At 47.0% G+C, this 20,981-nt stretch overlaps 1 protein-coding gene across 1 annotated transcript in view; it reads left to right on the top strand.

The window, feature by feature from the left end:
• Window positions 1-3,921: 3,921 nt before the first annotated feature.
• Window positions 3,922-20,981, top strand: part of LOC148540410 (uncharacterized) — a 117,795-nt gene continuing 100,735 nt past the window's right edge. Inside the window, exons 1-6 of the mRNA XM_088443704.1 lie at window positions 3,922-4,062; window positions 4,828-4,908; window positions 6,525-6,653; window positions 14,302-14,391; window positions 15,897-16,009; window positions 20,095-20,112. Of these exons, the coding sequence (XP_088299830.1) occupies window positions 3,922-4,062; window positions 4,828-4,908; window positions 6,525-6,653; window positions 14,302-14,391; window positions 15,897-16,009; window positions 20,095-20,112 (572 nt within the window). The remainder of the gene's footprint in view (window positions 4,063-4,827; window positions 4,909-6,524; window positions 6,654-14,301; window positions 14,392-15,896; window positions 16,010-20,094; window positions 20,113-20,981) is intronic.

Genomic DNA, 20,981 nt, shown 5'->3' on the forward strand with positions numbered 1-20,981 from the left:
TTGATCAACTGGAAAAAAATACACAGTCTCTCTATCTTAGGTGATGCTTCACATGGTAGCTATGCCAGACTTGAAGGATCAGAGGGTATTTCTCCCAAAGGACAAGTTAATCACATTACAAGACAAGATTTGGACCTTCTTTCATCATCGCAGGGTGTCTATCCATGCCTGCATGCAGATCTTGGGCAAATTGGTATCCACCTTCAACATGGTGGAATATGCCCAATTTCACCCCAGGCTTCTTCAGTTGGAGCTTCTCTCCTGATGGATCTTCTCCCACCTTTATCTACGATCTCATCAGATTTGAAGTGTGCCATTTCTTGATGTGGTGGCTCCATCTCTACCACTTGAAAAAGGGTCGTCCAGGATGGAGTCCTGCTCACCACCGATGCAAGTCTTCGAATTTGGGGGGCAGTAATGTGCCATCACACCTTTCAAGGTCGATGGTCAACTCAGGAAGCTTTACTTCCAATCAACATCTTGGAGCTTCAGGCAGTTTACAAAGCCCTATGTCAGGCCAAGTTCATTCCCCAGTACAAACCTGTCAAGGTTCAGTCTGACAATGCGACAGCTGTCGCATATATAAACCATCAAGGCAGAACCCACAGCAAAGGGGCCTTGAGTGAGGGGAGCAGCATTCTTCATTGGGCCAAGCGGTTCCTGTGAGCTCCGTCAGCGGTTCACATCCCAGAGGTCCAAAATTGAAAAGTGGACTTCCTAAGCCACCAGGACATGCACGTGGGCAAATGGGTTCTTCACTCAGAAGTGTTCCACATGTTGGGTCGCTGGGAGTATCCAGACATCGACATGATGGCCTCTCTTCACAACAACAAGCTTCCTCTGAAAGATAAGAGAGAGTGTGGAGACCTTACCCTAAAGGAAGGAAAGCCGAAGGACCAAATTCAAGCCCGTCTGCAAAAAGGACAGGATACGCGACAAACGGCAAACCCAAGGGTTAAGGCGGCTGACCGCACACCAGTCATAGTAGGGCTGCCAGACTCAGTGATAGATCCTAGCCGAGGACAGTTTTCTAGCACTTCGCAGAGTACGGATGAACAAGGTGGAGATGATTATCTCAAGAGCCACCTTGTCTAGGCGAGGCAGCTGAGGACCAGGTGCAGACAAAGACCATAATACAGAAGGTCCAGCTGGAGAGGGAGATGCCACGGGGTGTCTATGAACAGACCTATAAGGTCTGCATACCAAGCTTGACATGGACAATTGGGAGCAACAAGAATTGCCGTACCGTCCTCCAACTTCAGTTTGCGGAGAACCTGCGAGATCAAAGAGATCAGAGGAAAGAGGAAGGAGGAATGGTAGGGTCCACTCGACTGCTAGGGCATGCACCAGAAAAGCCCCTGGATCCCTGGTGTGGTCTCTGAAGCAGTGTTGTTGCATCATGTTATGAACAGACCTATAAGGTCTGCATACCAAGCTTGACATGGACAATTGGGAGCAAGAAGAATTGTCGTACCGTCCTCCAACTTCAGTTTGCGGAGAACCTGCGAGATCAAAGAGATCAGAGGAAAGAGGAAGGAGGAATGGTAGGGTCCACTCGACTGCTAGGGCATGCACCAGAAAAGCCCCTGGATCCCTGGTGTGGTCTCTGAAGCAGTGTTGTTGCATCATGTTACACTGTTACGGTGTATGAGTCTTGTGGTTAATTTAATATTTCTTTTGAAGGTGAACTAGAGGTACCAGCAGGCCCTTAATGACCTGCATGCTGGTACTTGTGGTTCTCCAAGTATCAGCACGCTGGGGAGGCTTGCTGGAACCTCTAGTTCTCCAGTAAAAGACAATATTAGTCAATCAAATTTTTCCACAATCAACCCAGCACTCACCAGTCAGGGGTGCTGGGAATAGTCCCAGACTATCAGCCTAGGCCTGGAGTGCCCTGGAGAGGGGGAACCCCTTTTTTGGGGGGGTCCCCACCTCCCCAGGGATCCCTGGCCTGGGCTGACTAGCAGTCAGGTGTGAATGCTTTGGCCAGGGGATCTGGTGAAAGGGTCATCCGGCTGTTGCATTACACCCCTGCTAGACAGAGTTCGGTGCTTGTTGCGGAGATTACGGGGGACCCCTACTCATTTTGTCCCCCATATATATATATTTCCACAACCAGGACTGGCTCACTGAGCCTAATGCAGGTTGATCAAAATACGGGGGACCCCTACATAATTTTTTTCCCATATTTTCTCAACGAGGACCAGCTCAACAGAGCTCATGGATCTGTGCATGTTTCTGTGTAACTCGGACCTGCTCAGGCTAGACTCGCTAGCCTGAAGCAGGTCTGTCTCTTCGAGTTTGCAGACATTAATAGTGTAAACACTTGCACTCTATTACATTGCCCGAGTTACATCCTCACAATGGCAAAACATCTGGATGCGTGTTTTGCAATTGCGAGTTGCGGGGGTGTGAGAAACATGCAAATTTGCAAGTTCTCACGCTCTATTACATAGGGTGAGTTCTAAAAATGTGCATGTATGACTCTATACTCGCACATTTTCAAAGCTCGGACCCTATTACATCTCGCCCTACATTTCATTGTGTACTGTCTTTGCATGCATTGAACAGCACTACTTAGAATGAAATGTACTTTATTAAGTATGTCATATTTCTAAGATCACTTCGGTATACTAATATAATTAATCTTATATAGTAATTTAAATATCACTCCCCACCCTGAGACTTTGTGATCTGACGATCTGCATTCTATCATGTATTTAGGGCGTGTACAGAGCTGCAAGGTTACAGCAGACCTGTTTATAGTAACGAGTAGGGAACAGTACCATAATATTCATATGTACACAGAGGCAGGTAAGTGCAAGGGATGAACTGTGCCTGCTGTATAGTATGTCTTATCTCCTGACAAATATACAAGATGCTAAAGGAGTATGGTGTCATGCACAAGCCACGTCGTTACTAGATAATTACATGCCTACCAAGCAAGCATCCTGCTGAAAGGAAAGTATATAAGGCAATTCTAATGTCCACCAGAATAACCCACCATGGGACTGAGTTAAATGTACGCCCGTCTTTGGAGTACATTTTGTTTGTTTCTGCACTGCGCATGTTCCGGAACTGATGCACACGAATGCGGGTGATGCAGAGTCATACACATTTTAATCGCATCTACATTTTCAGCAGAAGAGGCATAACTGGGCAGTAATGGGGCATTCTCACATAGGCAGAGTTCAGTGAGGGCATGTGATTGCAACTATGCAGAGTTGGACATATACGTAAAATGCCTTGCACTTAGTATAGGGTAGGCACAAGTGTACATTGATGTTGGCTAATAGAAAACTAAGCATACAGATAGGGAGAAGTTGCTCTGTAAGATGCATACGGCTCTGTATACAAGTAATATTAATTTTTCCAATGCACGCAGTTCGGGAGCAAAATACGCCCCTATTTACTATCAAAGCTGCATCAGGCCCTATGTAAGCATGCACACTGTCTTATTTCTGATTGGTTTCATCAATAGAGATGTTTTGGGTTTTGTTACAAAAGGGATATGAAGGTAGCAGACGTAATTCTTCTGAATTAATATTTTTGCTCAGAATTAAACTGCAGAAAACGGTTTGGGATTTGTAACATTTACCATAGGATGATTTATCAATAGTTTTTGCAGAGAGGAAAAACTATATTTGCGGTTGTTCCATTCAGCAGAATTAAACACGGATATTGGGATCAGAGCACAAGAGAAGATACAATTATGGGAGAGATTTATCAAAGCTTGGAGCGAAAAATAAAGTGGAGAGAGATAAAATATCAACCAATCAGCTCCTAACTGTCATATTTCAAACACAGCCTGTAAAATGAGAGTTAGGAGCTCATTGGTTGCTGCTTTATCTCTCCACTTTATTTCTCTCCAAGCTTTGATAAATCTCTCCCTATGTTTGTTTATTGACAGGTCATTTCGAAATGGATTCCAGACCTGGCTGGATTGAAGGGACTGATGATCCTGCAATAGCTGTTATAGCATCTAATAACGTATCCAGAATGGCCCGGAGAGCCGACCAGATCACAGAGGAAGTGACTAGGATAAAGCAGCGGGTGGATAGGGTGAGATTTCCATCAATTATCAATGAAAGAACATGGTAAGATCAGTTACTAAAGAGCAAGATAAGAGGAGAGAGATTTCACATACCACTACACTGCTGTTGGTATGGACCAGGTCACCGATGATGTGACCCTTGTATGCTGAGTATTACAAGATAAACAGTCCAGATAAATAAATACAAAGTTCAGACATTTTCTTGTATGTTATTTCATAATATTGTATAACATATTCAATTATTTCTGTATATGAACTTCTGTAATGAAGCTATCCAGGTGTGACTTATTTAGGAATAGTTGTTCAAGTCCAGGCTCGTGGTGAGAGAAAGCATTGCTATGAATTAGTTGGATACAGTTGTTTGGAACTGAAGGCAGTTCTAGAGGTTTATTTACTAAGAGATTGGTTCTAAAACTGGCACTGCTGATCATGTTTATACCCAAGATTTAAAAGGGCAATGATTTGCTAGCCATGTTTAGCTAGTAAAATCATTGCCCATTTACATTTTGGATATAAACAAAATAGGAAGCGCCAGTCTTTAGGACCTGACGCATAGTAAATAAACTCCTAGTCTGGCACATAGCAACTTCCAGTCATACTCCATTCTCTGCAGTGAATTAGGTCTGTCCAGTTATGGTGACTCATTGTGTTACATAGCCACCCATTTTCTTTACTTCAATACAAGAGACATATATGAGTATAATAAAAACGTCATGTTAATGGCTGTTGATCACCATATATGTAGAGAAATTGAAACTGAGTTTTTCTATCAGATGATTCAGACTTTTGAACGAACACACAACAGTATCTACAGCAACAAACAAAATCCTGACATGGAGATACTGGAAGATATGGTGAGCAGTAGATAGTAGGAATACTAATAATATATTACCACCCACATATGTAACCTGCCTTGTTAGACAAATAATACTAGCATGTAGCATTACCACCAGAATGCTAATGTTCATAAATACATACTGTACATACATACATACATACATACATTCACAAATGCAATATTTCAAGAACATGGAAGAGCCAGCACTCGAGATCTCAAGCCTCAGTTTCATGCTACATTAAAATACCTCTGGTGGTATTTAATACATCACGAGTCTGAAAACCATGAGTGTCGCCTTCTTCTGTGTGGGTGACACGTTATATTTGTATCTATTACTTGTGGAAGGCACCAGGGCGCATATCTTTCCCTGCTAACTTTCCCCCTTCCCTCCCCTCACCTGTCCACCCCTTCCTATATAGTGCAAAGTGAATAACTTACCTTGGGGTCTATTCTCTAAGTCTTGAAGAAAGATAAAGTGGGAAGAGATAAAGTACCAACCAATTAGCTCCTAACTGTCACTTTACATGCTGGTTGAAAAATGGCAGTTAGGAGCTTAGTTGGTACTTTATCTCTCTCCAAGGCTAAGTGAATAGACCCCATATATGCCTTTATAAAGAATTCAGCTTTCACTGATGCTAGCAGGGTAGAGACAAGCCAAACAGAGCACCTGAGCTATTCAGCTAATGCCATCCAATTGGGATAGAGCTGGGGTGTAGCTTAGCCTTTAAAAAGGTGCTGGTTCCTGTGGGTGTGGTATTGGAAGCCGGACTAACTGGTTGATCTGATAGTCAGTTTGGCTATGTTAGCTTTAGTAGTAGGGATCACCAAGAAGAAATTGTATTTCTTATGTGAACGTTGTCTGTCATTCTGACAAATAAAGCAGATGGTTAAACCAGAGTGTGAGCTTCATCTTGGAGGTGTCAGTATACCATGGTTTATCACTACTAAAAAATGAAACAACCATAACATTCTTAGTTAAATGACTGAATTTAACCATTCAGTCATTTAACTAAGAATGTTATAGTTGTTTCATTTATTAATCATTACAGTAACCATCTATTGCACTAGTCAACCCGCCTATATTTCCCTGTACATATCCTCTTTTACACAATATTAATGGCCTTAAAGTTGGTGACTGCAAGTAAGTTGTTTATTAAATTGTAATTGGTGCAGTTAACCAATCACATAGCTTTTATCATAACTACACTTGTCATCCGACAAATGTAATTGGCTCAGTTGCATGATCTGCAAACATTTGCTTCCAACGGAATGGCTACACTTGTATCAGTCTATTAGATGGTTGTGCTATCATCTATTATAGCATACTGCAGCATGGGCTGTGTTACTACTGTAGAATGCAACAATTTGTTCCCCTATATATCAAGACACTGCAGCTGAATTGTGAAGCACAGCCAGCAGAGAGATAAATGAAAACAACACAATATTACAAATACCCCTAAATCTCCATCAAGAGATCCTTACTATGTAAATATTTCCTTTGGATTGGTTGTAATACAGTCTCGACTTTATATTACTAGCTGAGGTCACTTAATGCCTCTATTTTTGTCTCTCGCGGAAGTGAGAAATACTATAGAGATACATTACTGTGATCTAGCTGCTTTCTGTGTACAGGATGAGCTGGAGAACGTCCTGCATGACCAGGATCAGAAGAGGAAATACCAGCAGAAGCTAACAGTCTTCATTGTGGGATATCAGGAGACCTGCGGGCAAAGGAGACATCTCCTGACACAACTACAAGAGGTCTGTTGGAGACATGGGCATACATTTGTATTGTATTGCTGCCCGGGTAGCACAGGCAGCTTTACTTGATACATGACTATTGTATTTGCATTATTTTGTGTTTGAGGAGAATCTCAAAGGCAAGTTTACAGGTCAATCCTAGTCCATGCGAAGGGTGCGAGTTACAGTTGCAACGGCATTAAACGGCAACGGACCGTCACCTAGCACCCTTCACGGCCGTCTCCAAGCCCGAATTCGCTTAATTTTACTCGGAGCCCTATGGGGTTGCGAGCACTTTTAGGCTTATCTGTGATTCCGTGAAACGTGCCCGTTGCCGCGATAGCTCGCACCCACGAGAACATTGCGTGGAATAGGATTGACACCTAAGTTTGTTTTAATTTTCAGTGCATTCATCTCAAGTAAATATTCAGATGAAATTAAATTGTTAACAAAATCATTCTTTGCGTGTATACATGTGATATTATATCTGCGTGCACAGCTGAGTGTATCTGTAGATCCATTCTTTTTGTCTCTGTCCCTTTTCCATATCTCCTCTCCATATATTCCTGTTTATCATTTTTATTTGTGATAATCCCCTCATAATACCAATATTTTAGGACATTTCCTATTACAAAGATAGGCCTTATATCACTGGCAGTTTAGTCAGTCTAAAGGCACAAAAAAGGAGGGGAGCCAATTGAAGGCAGCCACTGCATTCTAAATTTCTACTTCAGGGTCCATAGGGTATCCACAGGATACCTTGGGGTATAGGTGTGACGTCAGTCGCAGGGCACCAAAGAGTTAAGCTTTCAGCCTCCCAGGATGCACTAGGTCCCCCTCCTATACCCCGCCCCCGGGCCAAGGCACCTCAGTTTAGTTTGGTGCCCGGCCGGAGTCGGGTGCACCTGTTGGAGTGGGGGCTAGAAGAGCCCCTGAAGCTTTTTCTTCATGCAGCTGTGGCTGCACATCTGGATGAACAGCATGGACAGTCAGTCCTGACGTCCATGCTGTCTTCCCTACACCCCGCCGGTACCAGAACGCCGGTACTGATCCGGGGATGCTGGTGGGCGTCTGGGGTCACAGCTAGCGGTGACCCCAGATGCTCCGGACCATGGCCGGATTCAAGGGGGACAGAGGTAAGCAGCGGGGTCCCGCGGTGGGTCCCCGCTGATCACATGGTCCTAAGTCCCCAGGCAGGGGGCTCCCTGGGGACTGGCTGCAGCGTGGAGCCAGGCGACCAACCTGCGCTTCCACTACCCCCTGGGACAGCGGACCGCAGCAGAGCGGTAGCGCTGCGGCGTCCCAGGGGTTAAATGCATGCCAGGGGAGCGCGCCTTCCCTGTCTCACAGCCGGCGCCTCCCCCGCTGCACACAGCCCTCTCTGCACTGTGCTGACTGGTCCTGTGTCAGCGCTCCTCCCCCAGGCCAGCTTCTCTCTGCTCCTCGGCGGCCATCTTCTCTGCAACGCATGGTGAACGCTGCTGGAAGTCTGGAAGGAAGCATCGTGGTCTGGGTCCCCCCGCATACCTCTCCTCCGCTGTGGCTCAGGTATGTGTATGCAGCGCTGTGTCCTACCAGGCCCTGTGTCTGTGTAGTTGAGTGATCAGCGCTGTTAGTGCAGGAAAAGTTATTTCTCTGCATTGTATGTGACTGTGCTAGCGCTGCCTGTAACTATTCTTCTCTAAACTGTCAGCTTTATTACTGTCCCTGTTCTTTCTGCTAAAGCCCTTGCGGTGCGGTGCTGCAGGGTGGTCTCTCGCCTATTTAATACTTAATTGGTGAGAGAGGTCACATACGTGTTGCCATCATGTCTGAAAGTGATTTTCCCCTCCGGCTACAGTGTACCACGTGCAAAGTACCGTTAGCGGAGGGGGAGGGTAGCGCGGAGGGCCTTTGCCGGCAGTGTTTGTCCATGGCGCGGCCTATTACGGTTACAGCACCGGTACAGGAGCCGCCCTGGGCTTGTTTCGCTCAGGCGTTAACAGCTTTAGTGGGCCAGTTAGCTCCGCAGCCCGCGTTTACTCCGATGGGTTTGTCCCAGCAGTCTGTGGTGTCGTCACCCATGCAGGGGTTCCCACGACAATTGGTGGTACCCCACAGTCTCCCTATTTCCCCGCTCCCGGATTCTCAGGAGCCAGCGTGGGTTAACTCCCTGACGAGTTCTTTACAGCACTTGTCGGATGTGTTGCAAGGGGAGTCTGTGATGCGGCCTCATAAAAGGCCGGTGGCGTCTCTGTCCGCTCCTTATGAGGATGACGAAGGGACGTCTGATGATGGGGAGATTCTGGATCCTTACGATCAGGAACCTTTCCATACTAAGGACGCTGATGCTAAGTCCAAAGTATATATTCCTGGACTTATTCGGGCGGTCCGCACAGCCTTGGTGATTGAGGACGAAGTTCCCCCAGCGGCTAAATCTAAGTATGCCTTTTTCAAAGATGTGAAGGGCGATGCCACAGTCTTTCCTCTTTCGGGTCAGTTGGTGGACCATTTAGAGGAGGCGTGGAAACAACCTGGCAAAAGATACCAGCCGCAGAGACGCCTGGCGGTGGCTTATCCGTTCGCGGATAATTATTTTGCTAAGTGTGAATCCCCTCCACAGGTGGATTCTCACGTGACCCGTCTTGTCCGTAGTGCCACATTGCCGATGCCATCCATGTCCTCCCTTAAGGATGCTACGGACCGCAAGGTAGAAATCTGCCTGAAGTCCGCTTATTCCCTTGCAGGGGGGGCAGCACGGCCGGCTATGGCCATTTGCTGGGTTGCCAGAGCGATGGAGCGCTGGGCGGATTCATTAGAGGCTTCTTTTGAATCCGACTGTCCGGCCGAACAAGCGGAGTTGATTGGCAATCTCCGTGATTCGGCCACCTACATCAACGAGGCGGCTCTAGACATTAGTACTCTGGTGTCTAGAATTTCTTCAGCAGAGGTAGCTGCTCGTCGCACCTTGTGGCTGCGATCCTGGAAGGCGGACGCAGATCCAAGAAAGGTCTGGAAGCGTTGCCGTTTACCGGAGAAGTTCTCTTCGGTCCGGATCTGGATAAGATTGTGGCCACGCTGGCGGCAGCCAAATCTGCTTGTCTCCCGTCGGCCGCTGCTCCTTCTGGTTCTGGACCATCATCCTTTCGGTCATCTAGGGCCCAGGGCAGGCCCAAACCACAGTCGTTTCCTCGACAGGCTGGCCCTAAGAAATCGGTCAAGCCCCGGAAACAGGCATGGAGTACCAGACGTCCGGCCCCCAAGCCAGATGACAAGCCTGCGGCCTGACGGTCCGGGTCTCCCCTTGGGGGATCCCAGGGTGGGAGGCCGCCTGCTGCAGTTCTCCCGGTGTTGGTCGTTCACTACGACAGACACTTGGGTTCTGGAGGTGGTCTCTCACGGGTACGCCCTCTCCTTCCGGCACAGACCCCCGGCTCGATTCTTCACCACGGGTCTACCATCAGACCGGAACAAGGCTACGGAGCTGCGGAAGGTATTGCACACTATGCTCCAGGCTGGAGTTATAGTGCCTGTTCCATTCTCCCAGAGGGGCCAGGGTTTCTATTCAAATCTATTTTTGGTACAGAAACCCAATGGGTCATATCGTCCGATTCTCAACCTCAAAGCACTCAACAAGTCTTTGCGGGTCCCGAAGTTTCGGATGGAGACCCTACGGTCCATCATTCTGGCGCTGGAACCTGGGGACTACATGGTGTCATTGGACATACAGGACGCTATGGCGGTCATGGCGGCTTCTCTGCGGCTGCAAGGAGTCCGCATGTTGCCGTACTTGGACGACCTGTTATTGGTGGCAGGATCTCCAGAGCTCCTGTTACACCACTTGGACCTGACCATTGCACTGCTGCAACGGCACGGCTGGCTAATCAACTGGCAGAAGTCCACTCTAATCCCGTCTCGGAGGATTCTGCATCTTGGAGCCTTATTGGACTCGGGACAGCAAAGGATCTTCGTGACGGAGGACAAGATCTCTGCTTTACAGTCAAGGGTGCGCAGTTGTCTGCACAGCCGCCGGGTGTCCTTACACTCGGCGATGAGGTTACTGGACTCCATGGTGTCGGTGTTCGACATGGTGGAATACGCCCAGTTTCACTCTAGACCTCTGCAGCACCTGATCCTGTCCAAGTGGAACGGGCTGCCTCAGTCTCTGAAGTTCCAGACGATTGTGCTCACCCCGGAGGTTCGCCTGTCCCTTGCGTGGTGGTTAAAGACGACCCACCTCAACAAGGGACGTCCGTTCTGGGTTCCAAATTGGGTCCTGTTGACAACGGACGCCAGTCTTCGGGGCTGGGGAGCAGTTTCGGGTCCACACTTGTTCCAGGGCAGGTGGACACCGACAGAAGCGGAGCTTCCAATAAATATCTTGGAACTCCGTGCGGTCTTCAATGCTCTCCTGCAGGCACAGCGGTTTCTCCAGGGTCACCCGGTGCAGGTCCAGTCGGACAATGCTACCACCGTGGCCTACATAAACAGGCAAGGAGGAACTCGCAGTCGGGCGGCTCTCGTAGAGGTCTCTCGGATCCTGGTTTGGGCGGAGCGCAATCTTCCGGCCATATCAGCGGTCTTCATCCCGGGAGTGCTAAATTGGGAGGCGGACTTTCTAAGTCGCCAGGACGTTCATCCAGGGGAATGGTCCCTGCACCCGGACGTTTTTCAACTACTGGTGGACAGGTGGGGTCTTCCAGAAATCGACCTCATGGCGTCCCGGCACAACAACAAGTGGCCGGTGTACGGGTCTCGCACAAGAGACGAAGGGGCGTCTCTGGTGGATGCTCTGTCCGTCCGGTGGACGTTCAGGTTCGCATACCTGTTCCCTCCGGTCTCCCTTCTTCCACGGGTAATCCGGAAATTCAAACAGGAAGGAGGGACGCTCCTGTTGATAGCTCCCGCGTGGCCCAGACGGCACTGGTTCTCAGACCTTCAGGGTCTGTCCGTGGACAGTCCTCTGCGGTTGCCGCTACGACCGGACCTTCTGTCTCAGGGTCCTTGTCTTCACCCGGACCTGACTCGGCTGTCTTTGGCGGCGTGGCTGTTGAGACGGCCATGCTGAGGTCCTGGGGGTTTGCCAGCTCTGTGGTGCGTACCATGTTACGAGCTCGGAAACCGTCTTCCGCGAGGATATACCATCGCGTGTGGCATACGTTCTTCCAGTGGTGTCGACCGAGAGGTTATGCACCGCGGGAGTTTCGTCTGTCTCGGATTCTCGCCTTCCTGCAAGCGGGACTAGATCATGGGCTTCGCCTTGCTTCTTTGAAGGTACAGGTTTCGGCCCTATCTGTCTGGTTTCACCGTAGGATTGCTACAATCCCGGATGTGCGCACCTTTATGCAAGGTGTTCTCCGTATTCAGCCGCCCTTTGTTCCACCTGTGGCGCCTTGGGATTTGGCTGTGGTCCTGAGGGCTCTCCAAGGACCGCCGTTTGAACCACTGGGCTCAGTGGATATTAAATGGCTAACAGCTAAGACTGTTTTCCTTCTGGCCGTTGCTTCAGCCAGACGTGTTTCTGAGTTAGGGGCTCTTTCTTGTAGACCCCCTTTCTTGGTTTTTCATGGGAACAGGGCAGTGCTCCGCGCTCGGCCCGAGTTTCTTCCCAAAGTTGTTTCCCAGTTTCATGTTAACGAGGAAATAGTTGTTCCGGCCTTTAACTCACCGGGTCTTTCCGTGGGTGAGGCCTCTTTGGATGTTGTGCGGGCCTTAAGGACTTATGTTGACCGCACTTCTTTGTTTAGGAAGTCGGACGCTTTGTTGTCCTCTATGGCTTCTGTAAAAAGGGTTGGCCTGCTTCAAAGCAAACTTTGGCAGCCTTGATCCGTATGGCTATTTCTGAAGCTTATCTTCATGAAGGCCTACCGGTCCCTCCTTCTCTGAAGGCTCATTCCACTAGGTCTGTGGGTCCTTCGTGGGCAGCTCGACGTGGTGCCTCGGCAGTTCAGATCTGCAAGGCTGCTACGTGGTCTTCTGTCCATACCTTCGTGAGGTATTACAGGTTTGACACCTTCGCCTCTCAGGATGCTTCCTTCGGGCGGCGGATTCTCCTTTCTGCACAGGAGCGTCCCCACCCTTAAAGGATACTGCTTTGGGACATCCCCAAGGTATCCTGTGGATACCCTATGGACCCTGAAGTAGAAAATATGAGATATGGTAAGAACTTACCCTTGTTATCTCTATTTCTACGAAGTCCATAGGGTTCCACAGGACTCCCGCCCTGTCGCACCTGTGCTGCAGATGGGCTTTGCTCTGGTCACCGGTTTTCCGTCTCCCTCTGGTGAGAATGTGATTCTTGTATGTGTCCAGATCTTTGTTCTCTCTCTTCCTTCTCCTCCTCCGGCCTATGGCTTGGTAACTAAATGAGGTGCCTTGGCCCGGGGGCGGGGTATAGGAGGGGGACCTAGTGCATCCTGGGAGGCTGAAAGCTTAACTCTTTGGTGCCCTGCGACTGACGTCACACCTATACCCCAAGGTATCCTGTGGAACCCTATGGACTTCGTAGAAATAGAGATAACAAGGGTAAGTTCTTACCATATCTCATATTTTGTTCATGTCTGATCTGCATAAAATCAGAACTGATGCCTGTAGTGTTCTGTCACAAAGATTAAGCCATGCACGTGGAAGTACACACACTCTGTACAATAAAACTGCAAATGGCTCATTAAACCATTTTGGTACTCCAACTCCTGCTGCTCTTACTTTAACAGAGAAGAAATGGGGAGGAATCCTCTGCTCCTCAGACTGGGAGTGTGGCACTGTGTTTAGGCTTAATAGTAGCATGTATAATATTCCCAGTGCAAGGCATAGCTAAAGAAATAAAATGTTTGAAGCTATGTAGTAATTGCTCCTACAAACCAAAGAACTGTCAACCGTGCATGCACGCACACACGCGTGTAGCAAATTTACTGGGTGTAAGTAAACATTTGCAGGCCCCATGACAAAATGTAATAAGAGCCCTTATGTAAAGACAATTGGCAAAATTTACTAAGCTGCGGTTTCTATTCTATTCTAAACCCTGGCGGTTTGTTGGCAGTTTCTATTCTATTCTAAACCCCGGGGGTTTGGTGGCGGTTTTGCAGCAGTTTCTAAATGACAGCCCTGTTCTAATTTATTCTAAAATGTGTTTTGATGGCAGTTTTGCAGTGGTTTTGGCCTTAGTAAATCTGCAGATAGCAAAACCGCCGCCAAACCACAGTCAAAACACATTTTAGAATAGAATAGAACAGGGCTGTCATTTAGAAACTGCTGCAAAACTGCCACCAAACCCCCGGGGTTTAGAATAGAATAGAAACCACCACCAAACCGCCGGGGTTTAGAATAGAATAGACACCGCCGTCAAACTGCCGCTTAGTAAATTTTGCCCAATGTCTCACCTTCTCCAGCTTACTGAAGATCATTTTTTACTGTCATAGTATCCAAGACCATATAGGAAACTGCCCGCACTGTTATCCAATCATATCCTTTGTTTTGGTCAGCATTGCAGGATCCACAGAGTGGGTCTTAATATGCTTGAGAAGAATAGAAATTGGGTGCAGCAGCCCCAGTACTGCTGCATGGAGATTTGACAGGGAAAGTGATCCCTTAGCAGCTGCACATCTGCCACCATAGGTAGTTGCGCTGCTGGAACTAGGCTGATACACAGACATGCCTGTGAAGTTAAATTTCTAACATAGGATCTCGTCAGTTTTTCAGCCTCTATTCCAATATTGGAGGAGAAGAAGGCGACCACCAGCCTAGACAGGCTAATTTGGATTTGGATGGTATAGCATATCAGGTAAGATTGTGGTTCAGTTGGACAAATGAACTAAACTGTTAATGTTTTTTAGTAGTGATAAACCATGGTACACACTAAAGCCATATTTTTGGCTTCGTCCTAATACCAAACCCAATAATACAATGTTGTGCCAAACACCAAATAAACTCAAAACCAAAGCCCAATTTGCATCTAAACTTTAAACAAGAAGGGACAAAATTATTAAATCTTATTACTTTAAGAAATATATATTTATTTGAATTCCTACTTTAAGTACAAATCACAGAAAAAGTCATAGACTATTATTATTGCATACTTACAGTAGTAAAATTGTACTGTAAAGTTGGTCTCTGTTGAAAAGAGAAACTTTTGGTCAAATACCTTCTTACTGTACCTGCCCAACCCCCCATTTACCCATTACCCAGATTTCCCATTATCTGAAGCTAGGAGCAAATCGTAATGGGAGCTTGCAGGGTAGGAGGAGGGAGTCTATTTTGTCCTCTAACATAGGAGAATAATATTGATAATAATAATAGCTCCAATTATTGAAATTCTTATTAAGCAAGTTCATAGCATAATTGGTTTGCAGTGGCTCCCAGCTTTAGATAAAGTGGGATTTTGCCCATGTCGGACCCATCCCCCAATTGGCTATTCGGTGTTAACAGGTGAGAGGTTTGGTATTTGTCCAAAAGTTTATTTTGCCTTTGAAACCTGGGACAGTCAATTTCCGTTAATAGCATTATTGGGCAAACTGCACCATCTTACATATTCATGTTTATAGATAAAACCTAGGATATGATCTTCTGTTTTTACACTGTATGAGAGGGCTGTCGTTCCCATTAGGAAAACCTATATAATGTTATTCATTCATCCAGTGTTTTAAAGCCCCCGCAGTGCCATGGCCACTGACATGGAGGAGAATCATCTGGCAGCTTCTTACCTGTGACGCAATGTCAGTGATGGGCTGGGAATGTGGCGCTGAGCTATGTGTCACTGCCACACTCCATACTTACTTACCTTTGTTGTCTGCTCTGCGAAGAACAGCTGATGGGAGAAGGGGTGTCATATTGGCCCTACACCCTTCCCATGTGCCCGCCATTCCCAGCATTATACTCCACTTCCTGCCCACTTCACTAGGAAGTGGGTGGAATGCAGGAAGAACTCCTACTCATCCGCTGATCCAGGGAACTTCCCTCAAGTTCTGGGAGGGCATGTAAGTACCACACTCTCATACTGAAGGGAGCAAGATATGCCACCCTCTGCTCTTAAGAAAAGAAGTTGTTGGGGGTGGGACACACATTTATTTTATTTTGCAAAACTAATAAGGTAAAACTATATTTTTGTACAAAAATACTGGGCTAACAGTTCCAGAAGTGCCTTTTTTAATTGTTTAAATTATACTTAGCTTTTACCATATAAGTTATATGATATAACTTGCCTATTTTAGAAATAGCATAGCAGTAAAGTCACCAAAAGCTGAGACTATAGAGTTACTATTTAGTTCCGCTTGATTTGTGCATTTTCAGGTAACTGGAGCAGTGAGATCTGCAGAAGCTGCAATGTCCCGTCTAGCTGATATTCACACTGGCATCATGAATTACATGAGTCAGACAATATCTGCAGGAACCCAGGGTAAATGGTGAGTCAGAAGCAAATCATTTATTTCATGTGTTACATGGCTAAAAACATGCAAAGTGCAGCATTCTGGGCAACATCTCATTTTAGTACCAAATAGGGGAAATTGCAGCATGTTTGTGCGGTATACAATCGGGAAGCCGGCTGCCTTAATACCGCAGCCAGCTTCCCGACTGTCATAACCCGGCGAGGGATGAAATCCCGGGAAACCGGCGCCCGGCATCCCGATTGAAGGGATGCCAGGCATCGCGGGCGGACAGCCGCGGGGGGAGGGTTAGGATTAGGCCACCCGGGGGGGACTTAGGGTTAGGCACCCCCCCGGGAGGGTTAGGGTTAGGCTAGGGGGAGGGAGGGTTAGGGTTAGGCACCCCCCCGGGGGACAGCGGGGAAGGGGGGGTTAGGGTTAGGCACTTAGAGGGGGGATTAGGGTTAGGCACTTGGGGGGGAGGTTAGGGTTAGGCACCCCTAAGGAGGGTTAGGGTTAGGGGTTTAGGTTAGGTTAGAGAATACTTACTTATCCACGATCAGGATTTCCAGTGCTGTCGGGCTTCCGCTGCCGGGAACTCTGCTGATGTCGGCCAGGCGCTGCCGGGAATCGATCCATACCGATTCCATTTGTGCAGCTGTATTCTATAGAATTAGGGAACACAGGGCCTGATTCAGAGATGGACGCCAATGCCGCTGCTGCTGCGTCTGTGTACGCAATGGTTGTGCAAAAATATGCAAATGTCGCAGCCACCGGGATTTGTATCGAGATGCCCACACGCGGCACCACAAATCCAAGCAACTACATACAAAGACGCAGCATCGGTCGCATACCTTCATTAATTTACCTTCTGAGTAACCCTATGGTCACACAGAATGGCCGAGTGCATTGAGACGTCAAAACTATTTTATTGCGTACGAGATCGCAGACGCAGGCTGTGACGTGCCCCAGATGTGGTCGCGTCAGACTTGTGTTTTTGCCACTACTCCTACATTTCCTCCCACAAACAGTCCCTGAGTGTCAATCACACTGCGGGTAAAATGTTGGTGCGAGCGAAGACGCTACCTTGACGCATGCGCAGTTCGACTTAGACACATGCACAGTTTACTGATAATCGGTTGACAATGTAAATATCGGATTTGCGTACATCTCTGAATCAGGCCCACAGTATACTAAGGATTATTTACTAACCACAGAATATGCTCACATTCAGGTTATTGTTATTTCACCTAATTTTCCCGCCTAGGGCAGAGGTTCCCAAACTCCGCCATTACAGTCCAGGTTTAAGGATGCTTGAGCCCAGATGGTTAAATTAAATTGACTGAGGTACTAATTAAGTCACCTGTGCTCAAGCATGGATATCCTTAAAACCGGGTTTGTAATGGCAGAGTTTGGGAACCTCTGGCTTAACTATTGGCCATTTTTCCATTAGAGCCAAAGCTGTGTTTTTTTCTCTAAATACCCTTTGTGTTTTATATAATGTTTATATACTTAATAAACACAAATTACTTTAGTTATTACTTTAGTTTATAGAAAGTTACAGGTGCCAGAAGTGAGGGTGTATATTATCTGGGGGGGCTTCTTATATATTTTTAACTTGTATTACATTTTTTATTAGTCCAGAAGTTTAATTGTCCAAACTCCGTCCCCAAAACACCCTAATGATCCAGGTTTTAAAGATATCCATAATTGAGCACAGGTAAATTATTAGTACCCCAGTCAGTTTGATTTAACCATCTGTACTCTGCCATGGATATTCTTAAAACCTGGACTGTTAAGCTGGCCACACATCTAAAGATTCTGTCCAACCAGCCAACTAGTTGATTGGTTGTAATGAAAATCTGGTAACGTATGAAAGCAAATGACAATCAGCAATTTGCTCCCAAACGCCGTAAAATGGACAGAAACTGTTGTTTGAACAAATTGTTTAGATCAAACATTTAACAAACTTGTCTGAACGACCATTTTCATCTGTTTTCTGGCATTTAGGAGCAAATTGCTGATCATCAGTTACTCCCATACATTACCAGATTTTCATTCCAACTAATCAACTAGTTGGCTGGTTGGACAGATAATCTTTAGATGTGTGGCCAGCTTAAGGGTGCCTTGAGGACCATGTTTGGGAACCACTGGCCTGGGGCATATATTTGCCTTTGTCAGAAACATGGTCCTCAAGGCTCCCCAACAGTTCAGGTTTTAGAGATATCCATGGTTGAGCACAGGTGGTTAAATCAAATTGATTAAGGTACTAGTTAAGTCACCTGTACTCAACTGGATATATCTAACCTGAACTGTCGGGAGCCTTGAGGACCGTGTTTGGGAACCTCTGGCCTGTGTGCAAAACCCTGCATAGTGCACACTGACTTACAGCTCCCATACCCTTAACTGTGTAGCAGCAGCAGCAAATCTTACTGTCACAAACTTAAACTTTATAAGTGTTATTCATAGACAGACCTGGTCTCAGGGGTCTATTATGGGGAGGTACTTGAAGTCCCGGCTGTCGGGATGCTGATGCTCAGAATGCCGACTCCTGAATGCCGACACCAGTCAGAATGGATGTGCCGGAATCCCGACACCAGTCAGAATCCCGGCACCAGCTTCCCGACTGCTGGCATCCTGATGGTATGTAGTGGGGTTAGGGGGAGGGTTAGGCGTTAGTTACTAGGGGAGGGTAAGGGTTAGGCACTAGGGGGAGGTTAAAGGTTAGGCACTATGGGAAAGGGTTAGTTATAAGCACTAGGGGGAGGTTAGGTTTAGGGTGCAGGGAGGGGTAGGTTTAGGGGTAGGGATAGGATATTTACAACAGCTGTCGGGATGCTGGCATCGGGATTCTGACCGGAAGGATCCAGAGCACCAGCATCCCATACCCAACCCCTAATAGGTTCTTCTAATATTGTTATTGTTATATTATCGGGTTGGGTACAGGATCCTGACAGTCGGGATGCCAGCGGGCAGAATACTGACAGCGGCAGCTCCACAGTCAGAATTCTGATGCCTTCAGGTAAGTTCCCTTCCCCTAACTCTAACTCTCCTTTCCTGCAGCCTAACCCTAACCATCCCGTTCCACAGCCTAACTCTAACTCTCCTTTCCTGCAGCCTAACCCTAACCCTCCCGTCCCGCAGCCTATCCCTAACCCTCCCCTCCAGCAGCCTAACCCTAACCCTCCCTCTAGTGCCTAACCCTAATCCCGATCCCCTACTCTAACTCTAGCCCCAAGCCTAATACTTACCATTGGAATGTCAGCGATCAGTATTCCGGAGCCGAGATTCCGACTGGTGCTGGGATTCTGATCGCCGTTATCCCGACCCCCGGGATGCCAACTGCATTCCATATTATCAATATTATAAAACATTGTTAAGGCAAGACAGATATATCCTTAATTTATCTAAATAATGCGGAATACTCTTGTCCCCATTTTGTTAATGGGACTGTGGTCTTTCTTATTAGGATACCTCTGCGATAACCTACACTTGCACATGTGCAGTCTGCCATGTGCAGCAATATGAATTTTTTTTCAGGGCTTTTACGGCTCTGTTAATAAGGGGCCACTAGAATAAGAGCATAGTATATACACTATGGCACTGATTCAGAGGTGGACGCAGTGCCAACATGCACATATTTGACTAATGTTTTTTTGTACTGCACATGCACCCCTATTGTCCTGCGCACAGTGACGCAGCACTGAATCGGACGCAGGGTCTGAGAATTATAGGAGGCGTTCCTGAGAGGTAACAGAGGGGAATCGAAGCTTGCGCTGGCGTGTTGCTGAAAACGGCTGTGTTCTTAGATGCACAGCCGCTCACACAGGAGGCCATACTCAGACAATTAAAGTGCACCTACCTTACTGCTGGTGCAAATTTCGATGGTGCGTCTAAATACGCACATTGACGCTAATGCACAGTCTTAGACCCTGTAAGTAGGCATCTCTGCTGTTTAAAAATCGGATGCGGTATTGCAACTGCTGCAAAATATGCAGCATCTACCACATCTGTATCATCTCTGAATCGGGCACTACGTTGGTTTTTCCAGCACTATATATGTGATTGCATAGACTTTCCATATCAGTGATCACCAGTTGTATCTCTCTGCTTATGTTTTGCAGGAAATCTTCGCATGACAGGTATGCAATTTACTAAGTTACAAAAGTGAGGTAGAAGCAGAAACGCTTTGCATTTCAGAGTTTGATACATAGGGGTGAGATTGTAGTCCCCATTGATAATAAAGGGTACTGCGGCCTGCAGTGCTAATTAGCACTTTGCCGGAGATTTCTGTAAAATCTGCTGCATGGAGCTAATAGTACATAGTAGGGTAACATAAAATCATTTTAAGGAAAAAAAATTGATAAATAGGCCCCTAAATCAAAGTAGAAAGTGACAAAACATTTAGTTATGATAATTCATCTGATATACAACAAGGTTATTTTGCATTGTTAATTGAAAAACAGCTAAGTAATCTGTGGCATCAATACAGGGGAATGCCCATTGAAATCATGCTCGCCAACATTCTGGCAGCCCCCTTCTGGAGGGGATAGCCAGGTCGGACAAGCAGGGGGGGCGTGACTCGATAGAGTGGGGCGTGGCCGGTGATACTACCCGGTAATAGGGGTGGAGCGGGACATGGCCACAGAATCGCATCATTTTATGAAACGGGGCGGGGGCCACGATGACGCGATTCAGTGTGAATCGCATCATTGCCCCCCTGCTGCGGGGATTTGTATGTTATTTGCGGGGGGTCTGGAGGGGTCAGCCGGGAGGATTGACTGCTTTTGCGGGAGGGCCAGAGCGTCACCCGATTTTCGGGAGACTCCCGCCCAAATCGGGAGAATAGGCAAGTATGATTGAATTGTGTTTTAATTATATCACTCACTGTACTACTGATAATAGACAAATAATATTTTTGAAGACAGGGATCTAAGGGCCTGATTCAGAGCCAGACGCAATTAGCGCTCACTCGTCCTGAAAATAGGGGTGGCTATTCAAATGAACCGTT

This window comes from Taudactylus pleione, unplaced genomic scaffold (assembly GCF_031769625.1).
Source record: "Taudactylus pleione unplaced genomic scaffold, aTauple2 ptg000019l, whole genome shotgun sequence".
NCBI classification, from domain to species: Eukaryota; Metazoa; Chordata; class Amphibia; order Anura; family Myobatrachidae; genus Taudactylus; species Taudactylus pleione.